We start from the raw sequence: 12,984 nt of genomic DNA on the forward strand, positions 1-12,984 counted from the left end.
CCTGCTTGTCTCTATCCATCACTCCCTTTCTTACAGTTTGGCTGCCCAACCCTTCAATTCCTTCAACTCTACCACCTCAGAGGCTTTGTATTTGTTCCCTTCACCTGGAAAACTTTTACCTCAGATCTTTTGCTTACCACTCAGATCTCTACTGACTGGTCACCCCTCCTGGAGCTCTTTCCTGGTAAAGTAGGGCTCTTCATCCCCTCTTGTCTATCCTACCCCCATCACTGGAATCCTGTCACTTTGCTTATTTTCTCTCTAATGCTCAGTCTATCCGAAGTTATTTGTTCTCCTAGTTAGAATGTATGCTTTGTGAGAGGAACTTGATATCTCATTGGTCCTGGAGATGCAGGACCTAGAATTGAACCTGGCACATAGTAGGTAATGAGTAAATGTTTTTTGAATGAAAAAAAAATGGGCAAAGGAGGAAATAGTACTCAGTAGGTCAGAGAAAGAAGTGGGAATACAGCCCAGAGGTTTTGACTCTCTGGTCCAACCTGGTGCTATAGTAAATGATGCTCTCTTGAGAACCGTTGCAACCCTAGGGATGTGACTGTTGAAATATCTTGGGGGGAATCAATAAATGCTCAAAAAAAAATGTCCTTAATTGGCTTAAAAATGCATAAAGGAGAAACCATGAAAATATTTACTCTTCCTTGGGGAAGAACTAAAGGGCAGGGGCTCTATCTCCAGAGTTACCTTCAGACAGTATGACTTGGGGAGTTTGAAACATTCTTGCAACAGCTTGGTCACACATCTGTCCTAGGAGGCTCTGTACACTGCGGAGGGAGCAAGATACTTTATTAAGGTATACACAGACTCACGATCTACCACCACCTGCCTCTTAGCTAATCTGTTTTCTCTTGGCCAACTCTGCTCACCAGATACTTTTTTGGGGTGTACAAATATCTCTAAATTAACATTCAAAAATACATCTTAACATTTAGAATAGATAAAAATTGGTGTCGACTCAGATAGCTTTGCCATATTCTCTTAGATCCAAATGCTTCTGATAGCTTTAGCAACCTTGGAAAGTTATTGCTCAGTTCTTTTTAAAAGTGATAATGCAGACCAGTCATCCGCTTTCTCAACAACCAGATTCCTTATATGGTATTGTCCTTTGGGACACCTTTCTGTGGCCTATCTGGGCAGCTCCATTTACCTTTGCCTTGGGAGTATTAATGCATAAGGGTTGTGCTCACTTCTACATGAAATGGAAATTTCATGAAATGGTATTTTCTGAATTAAACATAAAGGTAGAGGTACAGACTGCTTAGTTAAAAAACAATGACAATGACATCCAAGACCAAATGTCTTCAGTCAAACTGCCAAGTTTCAATAGCATCTTTCTGCTTGGTTATGGCAGCCTGGCTCAGATATCTTCCCTTTAAATAAAGAGTCTTAAGATTATGTGCTATTTCTTAGCTTTTCTGGGGGACTACTTGGTAGTTTTGAGGAATCTGATCCAGGATGTACAGTTCTTTACTTTAGGCTCAGCCTGCAACAAACATGTTTACCTGTCTTAGAAGTAAGATCTGTAAACTTCTGTTACAGAGTCAGGACATGTGAAATCATTTTTATTTTTTTTAAGGTTTTCATTTTAATTCCAGTATAGTTAACATAAAGTGTTTTATTCATTTCAGGTGCACAATATAATGATTCAACAATTCTATGCATCATCACCACAAGCTTACCCCTTAATCCCCATCACCTGTTTCACCCTTTCCCTGCCTCCTCTCTGGTAACCATCAGATTGTTCTCTATAGTTAAGAGTCTGTTTCTGGTTTGTCTCCTTTTTTTCCTTTGCTCATTTGTTTCTTAAATTCACATATGAGTGAAATCATACGGTATTTGTCTTTCTCTGACTGACTTACTGCACTGAGCATAACACTCTCTAGATCCACCATGTTGCAGATGGCAAGATTTCATTCTTTTCTATGGCTGAATGTGAATTTATTCTTTAAAATATTTCTAAACATCTTTTGGTGTGTTTTTGCCTTGAAAAGAGTTTTTCCAACTCAGAACCTCAAGGTAGAGAACGTCTTCTTACCATGTATTTGACCTTCAGTCATCTGAGGAAGCAGGAGGTCAAATATGCCAGAGTGAGTGCCAGCCACCTAGAATCTTCAGTCTTATGCCCTCTGATTGACCCAAGTAGCTAGTTTTCTGCTTTATATCCCCATGACTCACTTTTTGAGACATGATTGACAGGCATCTGCCACCTCTGCCCATGAACTTATAAAGTTCTGAAACTAATCTGCTCTATCATGGCAGTAGCTACATCATCAGACTGTGAGGATGCCCAAGATAGATTCATGTTTCAGTTTATTTCAGATGATGCTCACCTATGCTTTCTCCCACTAAGCCCTATCTAGTGCTTTAAGGGCCAGGATGAGGTTGCTTTGTTTCTCTTAGGCCAAATAAAGATTTTCAGACTTCCTTTGTCCAAGGTTGACTCGGTTAGAAGTTACCCACATGTGTTATCTTATTTTGGTTCTCTCATTCTTGTTCTGATGCCTCTTCCTTACCAGGATTAATTGCAGAACCTGAGACCGTTGATTGGGGTGTTATTCAGTGGCCCAGCCATGTGTGAGTTATAGGTACATCTGCAATTGCTTTGGCTTCTGAACTAGTGTTTGGCTGCATCTAGGCTTCTGTGCTTGAGAAAGAGTATACTGGGAGGAATATGAAAGATACAAGACTGAGACTGGTAACTAATTCTGGGAAGCAAACTGCAGAGTCACCAGAAAACCTTTGGACCACCCACAAACAGAGCATCTTTTGATAGATGGCTAATCCAGTTTTCCTTAGACTTGTCCATGCTGCCCAGAGCCTTCTCCATTTATCAGACATCACTGCTGCAGAGTCATCCCAAAACTCTTTCACTGGCTATTTGACAGAAGGAAAATCCTTCCTGCCCTTGAGGTCAGGAACTATATTTCACACTTTTCTACATACTCTGCAATATGTAATAATGATTTACACATAGGAGTTCATTTCATTCTGTTGAACTCACTGAAGGCCATCTGTTTCAGGGCTTAGCTGGGCTTATAGAGGACAACAGAGTCATTTCCCGAGTGAGGTATGTGAAAGGGCCCCAAATACAAAGTGATAGAAGAATAAACTGCTAGTCGTGGTCCCTTGAGCACACCACCTGTGTTGTTTTTACTGTTCCTTGTCCAGATTGGTTCATCCCTCCTTTCCACTGGTGTGCTATCCAGCAATCAAGTTCAAGCAGATTTCTCCCTGGCGACCCTACCCAAACCTTAGGAAATGGTTTCCTTGCAATCCCTCCCTCAGTCCCTGACATTCACTAGTTGGCATCCACTGACAGAGCATATGCTACTGTGGCTCACTTGTCATTTCCTTAGGTCTTGCCTCCCCAAGGAGACTGAGCCACTGGCAGCAGGAACTTGCTCCCAGTAATCCCAGCCCCAGGGACATGGCTAACCTGAGAGATTGATTGTGGAGGATGATGAAGATGGGGGATATGCCAACAGTCATCTGTGGCAGCGACCTCTCCCCAACCTGTCATTTTCTTTTTGCTTAGCCTCGTTTATAGCAGGTACTCAATAAATGTCAGTTCCTCCCCCTCTTTTTCTCCTGCTCTTCTTCCCTGCACTATTGTCTGGGCTTCAGCCCACCAGCAACTCCTCTCACAGCTGCTTGGTCTGCCTTATGGCCTGAACCCATCTTGTGCCTATCCCTGTCTGCCTGAGGGACTCCCAGCCCTCATGCATTCGGCTGGATGTTAAAGGCTCTTTGTACAAAAACCTAGTTGTAAGACATGGGTTCTCAGGTGTCTCCCACTCTCAACCTCTCCATTTTCCCCTCCTTTTCCTCTCTCCTGGGTTGACACTCCATTGTCTATAGGTACTTTTCAACCAAAAGGTACTCAGATGCTGTGCTTTGAGGAGGTTTTCCTTTGGAGAAAAGATTCCATGTCAGATCCATGTTGAGGAAGACCTTGTCATGGCACTTGGCACCTTAGATGGAGAGAGAGATCCAGAACATTGTTCTTTTCCTATTTGCAATGAGAGGATGGAAGTCTAGTGCACCCTTCTAATAAAATGATGTGCTATCATGACATAATAAGAAATATATATGTGGTATTTGTCTCCTTATCTTGGCACAGAGCTCCCAAAACCTTTGGAATTCCCTGTGAAGAGAGCAATAAAGGTGTCTTTTGTTAATGAGGTGATTTTTGGATGCATCTAAGGATGGGGGCTGGTTGCCAGAACAGCCAACCCTGTGACTGGAGGCTCAAGAATGAGTTCAGTCGTCAGTAGCCAATGATTTAGTCACTCCGGCCTAGTAATGAAGCCTCCATTAAAACCCCAAAGGGTGGGTTTTGGAGAGCTTCCAGGTCAGTGAACACAGGGAGATTAGGGGAGAGTAGTGCTATCCGGAAAGGTCAGGGAAGCTCTGCACCTTTTCCCAATACCTTGCCCGAAGCTTCTCTCCTGTCTGGCTGTTCCTGAGTTCTATCCTTTTATAATAAACTAGTAATCTAGTCAGTAAAATGTTTCTGTAAATTCCATGAGCCACTCTAGCAAATTAATCAAACTCAAGGAGGGGGTTGTTGGAACCTCTGATCTTATAGCCAGTTGGTCAGAAACACAGGTAACAACCTAAATTTGTGACTGGCATCTAAAGAGGCCAGAAGCAGAGGCAGGCTTGTAAGATTGAACCTTTAAGCTGTGGAATCTGACGTTATCTCCAGGCAGATAATGTCAATGTTGAATTGTAGGACACCCAAGCTGGTGTCAGAGAATTGCTTAGTCTGAGGAAAAACCCCTACATCAGACTTGGGTGCAGAATTGTAGCTGGTTTCAGAATTATAGACAATACAGACAATAACATGTAAAAGCACCCCAATGAGCATCCCTGCCCCAGCAGCAGAGCGGCTATCAATTGCCAAGTAGGTGAGGCTGTCCAGCCCTCATAACACCACCAACCAGCTGTGCAGGAGGGTTCTGGGGGGAGGGGGGGGCAAAGCAGGCTTGTGTTCCTTCAGAGTTGGATAACTCCACAAATAAATGAGTAAGAATGGAGAGACAGAGTACTTTGGCTCCTACCAGGCCACTAGTGTCCACTGGAAGTCCAAAAGCAGCCTCCCTCATCTCATCAGATCCCAGGCCCACCTTCTGTGGTGGGCAGATTGGAGGCTACGATATCCATTTCAGAGATGGGGCAAACAGGGAAGGTGGCACTGAGTGAGGCTGGAATACCAGCCCAGGTCTCCTGACTCCCAGGCCAGAGCTCTGTCCTTTTTTTTTTTCTTTTAAAGATTTTATTTATTTATTTGAGACAGAGCATGAGAGCAGGGGGAGAGGCGGAGAGAGAAGCAGAGATCCCAGGACCCCCGGGGTCATTACCTGAGCCAAAGGCAGATGCTCAACCGACTGAACCACCCAGGTACCCCTAGTGCTCTGTCCTCATTTCTGTTGCCATGTGACCTGCATCGTGCCCATCGTCACTTTTCCCCATTTGCCTGAGAGTTTCCAGAAGGAGTATGGGTTTCCCTTGTCCTGTGTGTCCCCACATCCTTGATGATTCCCAGAAAAGCCTCTAGCTGTTGAGAGGGTTAGGGCCACAGTCATGGGTTCTAGATTGTTAAAGAGAAAACCACAGGCTGCAAATGGTGTCTCTTAGGCCAAGTCACCAAACCCCAGCTTAATGCCTAATCAAACTGCGGATTCAGTCTCCCCGCAAGAGATATAAACTTTAGCCTGTCAATCAGGAACTTTCTCATAAGCACCAATGAAGTCACCTGTCACACTGAAGCCCCCCAACCCCTCAAAGGAAAATGAGGTGATCTACCTAATAAGACCCCCTGACCTTTTACCTAAAGGAAGGTGACTTTTCCTTTCTTTTCTCTTGCTAATAACTTTCTTTCTCCACCCTCTAAAAAATCTCCCATTTTGTACATACAGCTCCTCGCAGCTCCCCCCTACTTTAGCATGCCTAGCATCTCCCACTAGATGGGATGCTGCCCTATTCATGAATTGCTTAATAAAGTCAATTAGCTCTTCAAATACTCTCAGTTGAGTTTTGTTTTCTTTTTTAACAGTGTCAGTAGTGGAGTGTGGGCAGTAGAGTAGCAGAGCTGGGGGCTGCCCCTCAATTTCAGCCACCCTCCCTCACCTGTAGAGGAGGTGAGTGGGGGGGTATCCTCCAACCTCTCCTGGCATCAGGCTTTTCTCCTGATTGGAATAAGAACACAAAGGAAAAATTTCTTCCTTCTTTTTCCTCCTGACCCTTCCCAGAGGGGCTGGGGGGGGTGGGGGCAGGCTGGCTGAGTGTTGGAGAACCTGATGAAGCTTGCCTGAGGAACCTGGGTCTGGCTGTGACAAGTGCAGAGTAGCATTGTGACACCCTCCCCACTAACCCCCCACTCCCACCCCACTTCCCGCTGCGGGAGCTGGGCCTGGGCGCTGCTCCTTTCATGTGACAGCCAGCTCTGCGGGGTGGCCTGCTTTCTCAGAGCTTTGCTTACTCTCACCTCAGGTATTCTTCACAACAGTCCTGGCTGAGGTCATCGGAGGGGCAATCGGTCCTACGCCTCGCACCTGGTGGCAACTGGATGACTCTCTTAAGATCCCCTGGCCACCAGAGTTGCAACCAGAGCAGGGCTCCGACCTGGCCCAGAGCTGTCTCTGGGGCCTATTTAAGGAACTGTCTTGTATTTCAAAACACTCTTTGCCGGATACATTAAATGTTTTTAGGATAAAAAATGGTTTCTCTTTTTCAAATTATGTGGCAAGAAAAGAAAGGACACTTACTCTCACACGTTCTTTGGATGGCAGCAAAACCTTTTAAAACCTCTTCTATGTCATCTATAATGCCAAATTTTGATGATAAACTTTGACTTAAAAGTGAAGTCCTTTGCTTCACCACCTCCTTCCCCCCAGGGCAAAAGAAAGGAGTCATCCCAGATTTTTATAGTTGCTCTGCCTCTCCTCTCCTTCTCTCTCCCTCTCCAGTGCTAGCAGAAGCCCAAAGTACTCATATACATCAAAATAGATGAAAAGAGTTTGAGCAGTAAATGCATTTACTTTATGATTTCCTCCTTACCTTGGCTTTGTGTTTCTGAAAGGGTGGATTGGCTCTACTTGATTTGCTGATGGCCTTTCCTGGAATTCTGCAGACATCTTCAGTTCCCTTGGAGGTCAAATTATAGCTATTTATTTTCCATAGTCATGGAAGTCTCTGGGGAAGAGCCATGGCAATTTGACAAGGACTATTAAAGGGACATTAGGATTGAAGTGGCTGCTCAGGAAATCACACACCCTTGCTCCCTGTCTGTGGGGACAGCTGCCAGCCGGGCTCTCCTTTGCTTCCTGTTCTCGTACTACTCTTCTCTTCGCAAGAGGATGAGTGCTCTAAACTCAAATATAATAGTTCACAATAGCAGCTAACAATTCCCTAGCACTTAGGCCTGTGCTAAATTATCCCATTGAGCAAATGCTTATCCCATCCCTAACCCTGCACCCAGAGCTCAGATGAAGACGACAGAAGGGAAAGCCATGTAGGTAGCTATGCAGGAGGTCCCTTTGCCCTCTGCTTGCAGACCTTCTGGGAAGGAAACTCACCACCTGCACCAAGCATCCCATGCATTTCCACATGGCTTGGAATATATATCCCAGACTGGGGCTAATTAGCTGAGTCACTCCCCTCTGTACGCCCAGAGTGCCTGTGGATCCCTCAGTGGCACCACTGAAAGTCTATTTCTGGGCTTGTCCTCCCTGCTGGGGTACAGCTGCAGGAGGGTGGGTGGGGTGGGGTGTCTTTCCCTCTGTCTGCCCAGCAACTGGGGTATATTTAGTAGAGAGCAGGCACTTAAATGGGTGCAGCTAGAACTATCAACAGGGGAAGGCCCCCCATGGTGAGTCAGGGTGCCCAAACTTTCCAGGAAGCAGAAATGTTCTCAGGAGCAGGGCCCACATGGCTCCCGGGAACCTGCCACAGGCCCTCTGGGTTTTGAGCCTCTCGGTGAGGTTTAGGCAATGTAGGGTTTAAACAAGGGACTAGTTTCCATCCCCATGGAGGCAGTAAAGGATCTGAGCTGTTCCAGTAAGGTGGGGAACAAAAGAAGGAAAATCTCCTAAGAGATTCCAAGTTCTGGGGGGTAAGAAGCACCACCAGAGCCATGCAGGGCCAGGAGGGTCCTCAGCAGCACTGATGGGCAGGGAAGAGAGTGGGGCTGCGCCTCTCGCCTCTCGATGTGAAGCTTGCCCTCAGCCTTTGTTTGCAGCCCATCTCCCCAGGAGGCTTTAATGACACAGGATAAGGCCAAAGGACAAGAGGATGACCTTGGACAAGTCACTCAGACCCTCCAGTCTTCTCTCTGCTCCTCTGTAGAGGTGATAAAGTCTGCTTTGCAGAACTGTTGGTGCGTGCTGAATGGAAAGCGTTGTGAAGGAGTAGGGGACATCCTGGATCAGGGCCAGCAGTCTCTAGGGGGTGGGGAGCAAGGGGCTCTGTGATGCCTTTTGCACCCAGTGTCTGGGTAAATTCACAGAAAGGGGGAGAAAGGATGATTGTCCTAGAAGGGTTTGCCGCCACCACCAGATGACTGGCTAATTTCCACCTCTCTACTGCCTGGGGTGAAGGAGCCCACCCTGTCCTCGAGGGTAGGAGCATGGCACTGGCTCCATTTCGGCCTCTGCAGGGAGACCCAGACTCGGGGATGAGGCTCTGCTCCCAGGGCAACGTGCCCAACCTTCCCTTCTTCCCCATAAAACTGCAGGGAGAACGGTCTGTCTTGTGTCCATATTTTACCTGGCTCTGCCATCGAAAGATGGAATGCTGCGAGAAGACAACAGATAAGGGACACCTGGGCTACCACACTTCCTCCTTCACCCCCTGGCAATCATTGCTAACTGATCATGACACTCCCGCCACCCAGCCCAGACTGGACCTCAGCATCTTTTCAACACAACAGTCTAGGCGACCTCACCTAACAACTGGAGTTGGCATGCAAGGTGAAATCTTCTTGCCAATTTTGTTATAAGGGAACAGGCTTCTTTGCCAAAATGTAACACAGTATTAATAACTGCTTCTTATTGAGTTTTTGTTGTATTCCAGGTATCTTGTTAAAGGGTTTGTGGGATTAGCGGCTTTAATCCTCACAAGGTCAGGAGGTGGATGCTATTAGTGTGCTGATTTAATGATGAAATGAGACACAAGATAGACGGCACCTGCCTGCACTCCACAAGTGTTAACTGGGACCCGCCTTCCCACCAGGTACTCCTGCAGATGCTGCAGAGGGAGGGCACTGAAGAGAATTCAGTTCCCCTGGCTTGGAGCTCACATTCTAGGAACCAAGCCGTTTCCCCCTCACCGGATGTCTGATCCAAGGTTCTCACCCTGCTCTGCTCAGAGCCCTTGGAGAATGGGCAGAGAAGAACCCAGAGGCCAGAGCTTCTGGTCAGAAGGGGCTTGCATAGTCCTTGAGGGGTTCATGTCCAGAGATTGTGCCTCCACCTTGAGCTTCTTTCAAAGCATCCACCAGCATTATACCCAGGAAATTTGGGCTTCAAGGGGAAGTTGAGAAAGGGCTTATATTGATTTCCTAGGGCTACCATAACAAAGTACTACAAGCTGGATGGTTTAAAATTACAGATATTTATTGTCTCCAGTTCTGGAGGCTAGAAGTCCAAAATCAAGGTGTTAGCAAGGTTGATTTCTTCTGAGGGACATTCTGTTCTTTGCCTCTTCTAGCTTCTGACATTTGCTGGGAATCCCCAGCATTGACATTCCTTGGTCCAAGATGCCTTATTCCAATCTCTGCCTTGGCATCACTCAGCTGCCTTCTCCTTGTGTGTGTGTCTTCACTTGGCATTCTCCTTTGTGTGTATGTGTCAGTGTCCAAATTTCTCTCTTCTTATGAGAACACCTGTCATATTGGATTAGGGCCCACCCTGATGACATCACAACTTGATTACATCTGCAAAGACCTTATTTCCAAAGAAAGTCGCATTTTAAAGTCATAACCCCTAACCAGGCCTTAGGACTTCAGTGTATTTTTCTGAGCAATACAAATCAACCTATCACAGGCATAATGGGGTTTCCAGCCTTCTTTAAAAAAAAAAAAAATCTTAATATAATTATTTTTGAAATAGGCAACACAGTCACATGGCACAAAATTAAAAAATACAGTATCTCTATCCCTCCTAACTTTGGTCCCTTGCCTAAGGCACCAGTGTTAGAATTCCTTAGGCACCCTTCCAGAGATAGTCTCTGCACTTATAAGTACTTGGCTACATATAGTGGAGAATATTTTACTTGGTGTTTGCACCAGGGTTTGTTTTTGTTTTTGTTTTTGTTTTTGTGGCATCTCTTGGAAATCTTTCTGTTCTTTTTCATGGCTGCATAGCATTTGATTCTATTACTGTGCTTATTACTATTTAACCAGCTCCCTCTCTGATGGAAATATCTTTTTTTTTTTTTTTCTGATGGAAATTTCATTGGCTTCCAATCTTTGCTATGACAAACTGCTATAGAGAGAAACCTTGCACATACATCACTCTATTAATGATGTTTTTTATTTTCTATATTTTATGATATTTTGACATCTTGGGACCTTGACTGTCCTCCAAGGGTTAGCTAATTCCTAGGGATAATTAATACCTTGCCTGAGAGCACTCCTTTTATATGCAAATCAACTCCTTTATATCTACCTCTCTCAAATCAATATTCCCCCTGCCCTAAATCACCCCACTGCCAGGTACCCAACCGCTAGGAGCCACCCATTTAGCCCAAAGCCCACTGAAATTACCCAAATTAGCCAATCCTAAATCTGTCCACCCTAGCTTGCCTTCTCATTGCCATGGAAATCACAATAAAAGCTTGTGCCCACACTTTCTCCTCCCTTTCTCCTTTAGCTTTCTACATGACCCTGGTGCTTCCCTGTGTAGCAAGGCAGGCCCCCTCCTCTTGAGAATTGTAAGTAATAAACTATTCTTGTAAAGCAGTTGTCATGGCAACATATGAGCTGGTAGGTGTGTAAACTAACCTTATTGGGGTAATCATTTTGCAATATATATGCATATCAAATCATCATGTTGTATACCTTAAACTTATAGTATGTTATATGGCAGTTATACCTCAATAAAATGAAAAAAATACAGGCAATGGTCTCAATGTCTATCACCTTACCATGCCTGACTAAAACAAATCCCAGGTGCATGTGAAGATAGTCATTTTGTCCATGTGGACTGCCCTTGCTCTCAGTTAAGGGGAAAATTTGAGCAATTTTTTGCTTGGTTCCAAGGGAGCAGTGCTTTATGTTTAGAGAAAAGAAAGAAGGTCAGTGGGAGATGTTTGAAAATAAAAATGTTCATTTTTTTCTGATGATACTACATGCTCAGTAGAGAAAATCTGAAAAATGCAGAAGAAATTTTTAAAAAATTAAAACCAACCATTCCTCAGAAAGTTGAACATAGGATTATCATATGATCCAGCAATTTCACTCCTTAGGTATATACCCAAATATTTGAAAGCAGGAACTCAAACATACACTTGTGCACTAATGTTAACAGCAGCATTACTCGTAATAGACTAAAAAGGAAAACAATGTCCATCAATAGATGAATGGATAAACAGGGGATTCCCTGGGAGGCTCAGTGGTTTAGTGCCTGCCTTTGGCCCAGGGCGCGATCCTGGAGTCCCAGGATCGAGTCCTGTGTCGGGCTCCCGGCATGGAGCCTGCTTCTCCTTCCTCCTGTGTCTCTGCCTCTCTCTCTCTCTCTCTCTCTCTCTCTCTCTCTCTCTGTGTCTATCATGAATAAATAAATAAATAAATCTTAAAAAAAAAAGATGAATGGATAAACAGCTTGTGGTATATCAGTTTCGTATAATACAATATCAACTGTAAAAAGGAATGATATTCTGATACATGCCACAATATGGATGAATCTTGAAAATATTATGCTAAGTATCTTGGTCTGATCAGGCTGCTGTAATAAAATACCATCAAATGGGTGTCTTATAAACAATAGAAATTTATCTCTCACAGTTCTGGAGGCTGGAATTCCAAGACCATGGCATCTGCAGATTCTGTGTCTGGTGAGAGCCTCCTTCCTCATTGATGGTCATCATGTCACTGTAACTTCACATGGCAGAAGAGGTGATGATGCTCTCTGGGGTCTCTTTCATAAGAGCACTAATCCTATGTATGAGGGTTCCATTCTTGCCCAAAGGCCCCTCCTCCAAATGTCATCACCTTGGGGATTAGGATTTCAATATATGAATGGGTGGAGGCAGAAACATTCAGTCTGTTGCACTAAGTGAAATGAGCCGCAAAAGAAAAATATTGTATAATTCCACCAATATAAGGACCTAGAATAGGGCAAACTCATAGAGATTAGTGGTTATCAGGGACTAGGGGAAGGGGAAGTGGTAGCTGTTGTTTCAGGGTTGTACAGTTTCAGCATGGAATGAAGAAAAAGCTCTCAAAATAGATGAAGGTGATGATTATGTTGCATTGTGAATGTAGTTAGTGTCATTGATTAACACACTGAGAAATGGTTGAAATAGTAAATTTTATGTTATATATATTTCATCCCAATAAAAAATTTAAGACCATGCATAAATCATGCTGTTCAGAAGAAAGGTAATCTGGTTTATGTTAACTTCTTTCTTCCCTTGCATGTGTGTGTTTTATAAAATTTGGGTTATAATATACATATAACAGTGAGCTCTTTAGTTTTACATTTTTATTATGAATATATTCATATCATTAAATAAACTGAAATCACCTCCTTTAATGGTTCTATAATTTAGTATTACATGGCGGTGCAACGATTCCCCTCTTGTTGGATATTGAGGCTGTTTCTAACTTCTCGTTATTATAAATTATGCAGTGATGAACATATTTGTAGATAAATATTTGCCTACATTTTAACTGTTTCTTGAAGATAGATTTTTTTTAGAAGGAGAATGACCTTATCTTAATTAATTACATACACAATGACC

At 44.1% G+C, this 12,984-nt stretch overlaps 1 protein-coding gene across 1 annotated transcript in view; it reads left to right on the plus strand.

Annotated features, from left to right (window-relative positions):
* The window catches only part of RBM28 (RNA binding motif protein 28), a 45,771-nt gene extending 32,995 nt beyond the window's left edge, over positions 1-12,776 (plus strand). Inside the window, exon 19 of the mRNA XM_072764117.1 lies at positions 12,026-12,776. Within this exon, the coding sequence (XP_072620218.1) occupies positions 12,026-12,079 (54 nt within the window). The 3' untranslated portion in view covers positions 12,080-12,776. The remainder of the gene's footprint in view (positions 1-12,025) is intronic.
* The last annotated feature ends 208 nt before the right edge of the window (positions 12,777-12,984 follow it).

Source organism: Vulpes vulpes, chromosome 7, assembly GCF_048418805.1.
Source record: "Vulpes vulpes isolate BD-2025 chromosome 7, VulVul3, whole genome shotgun sequence".
NCBI lineage: Eukaryota > Metazoa > Chordata > Mammalia > Carnivora > Canidae > Vulpes > Vulpes vulpes.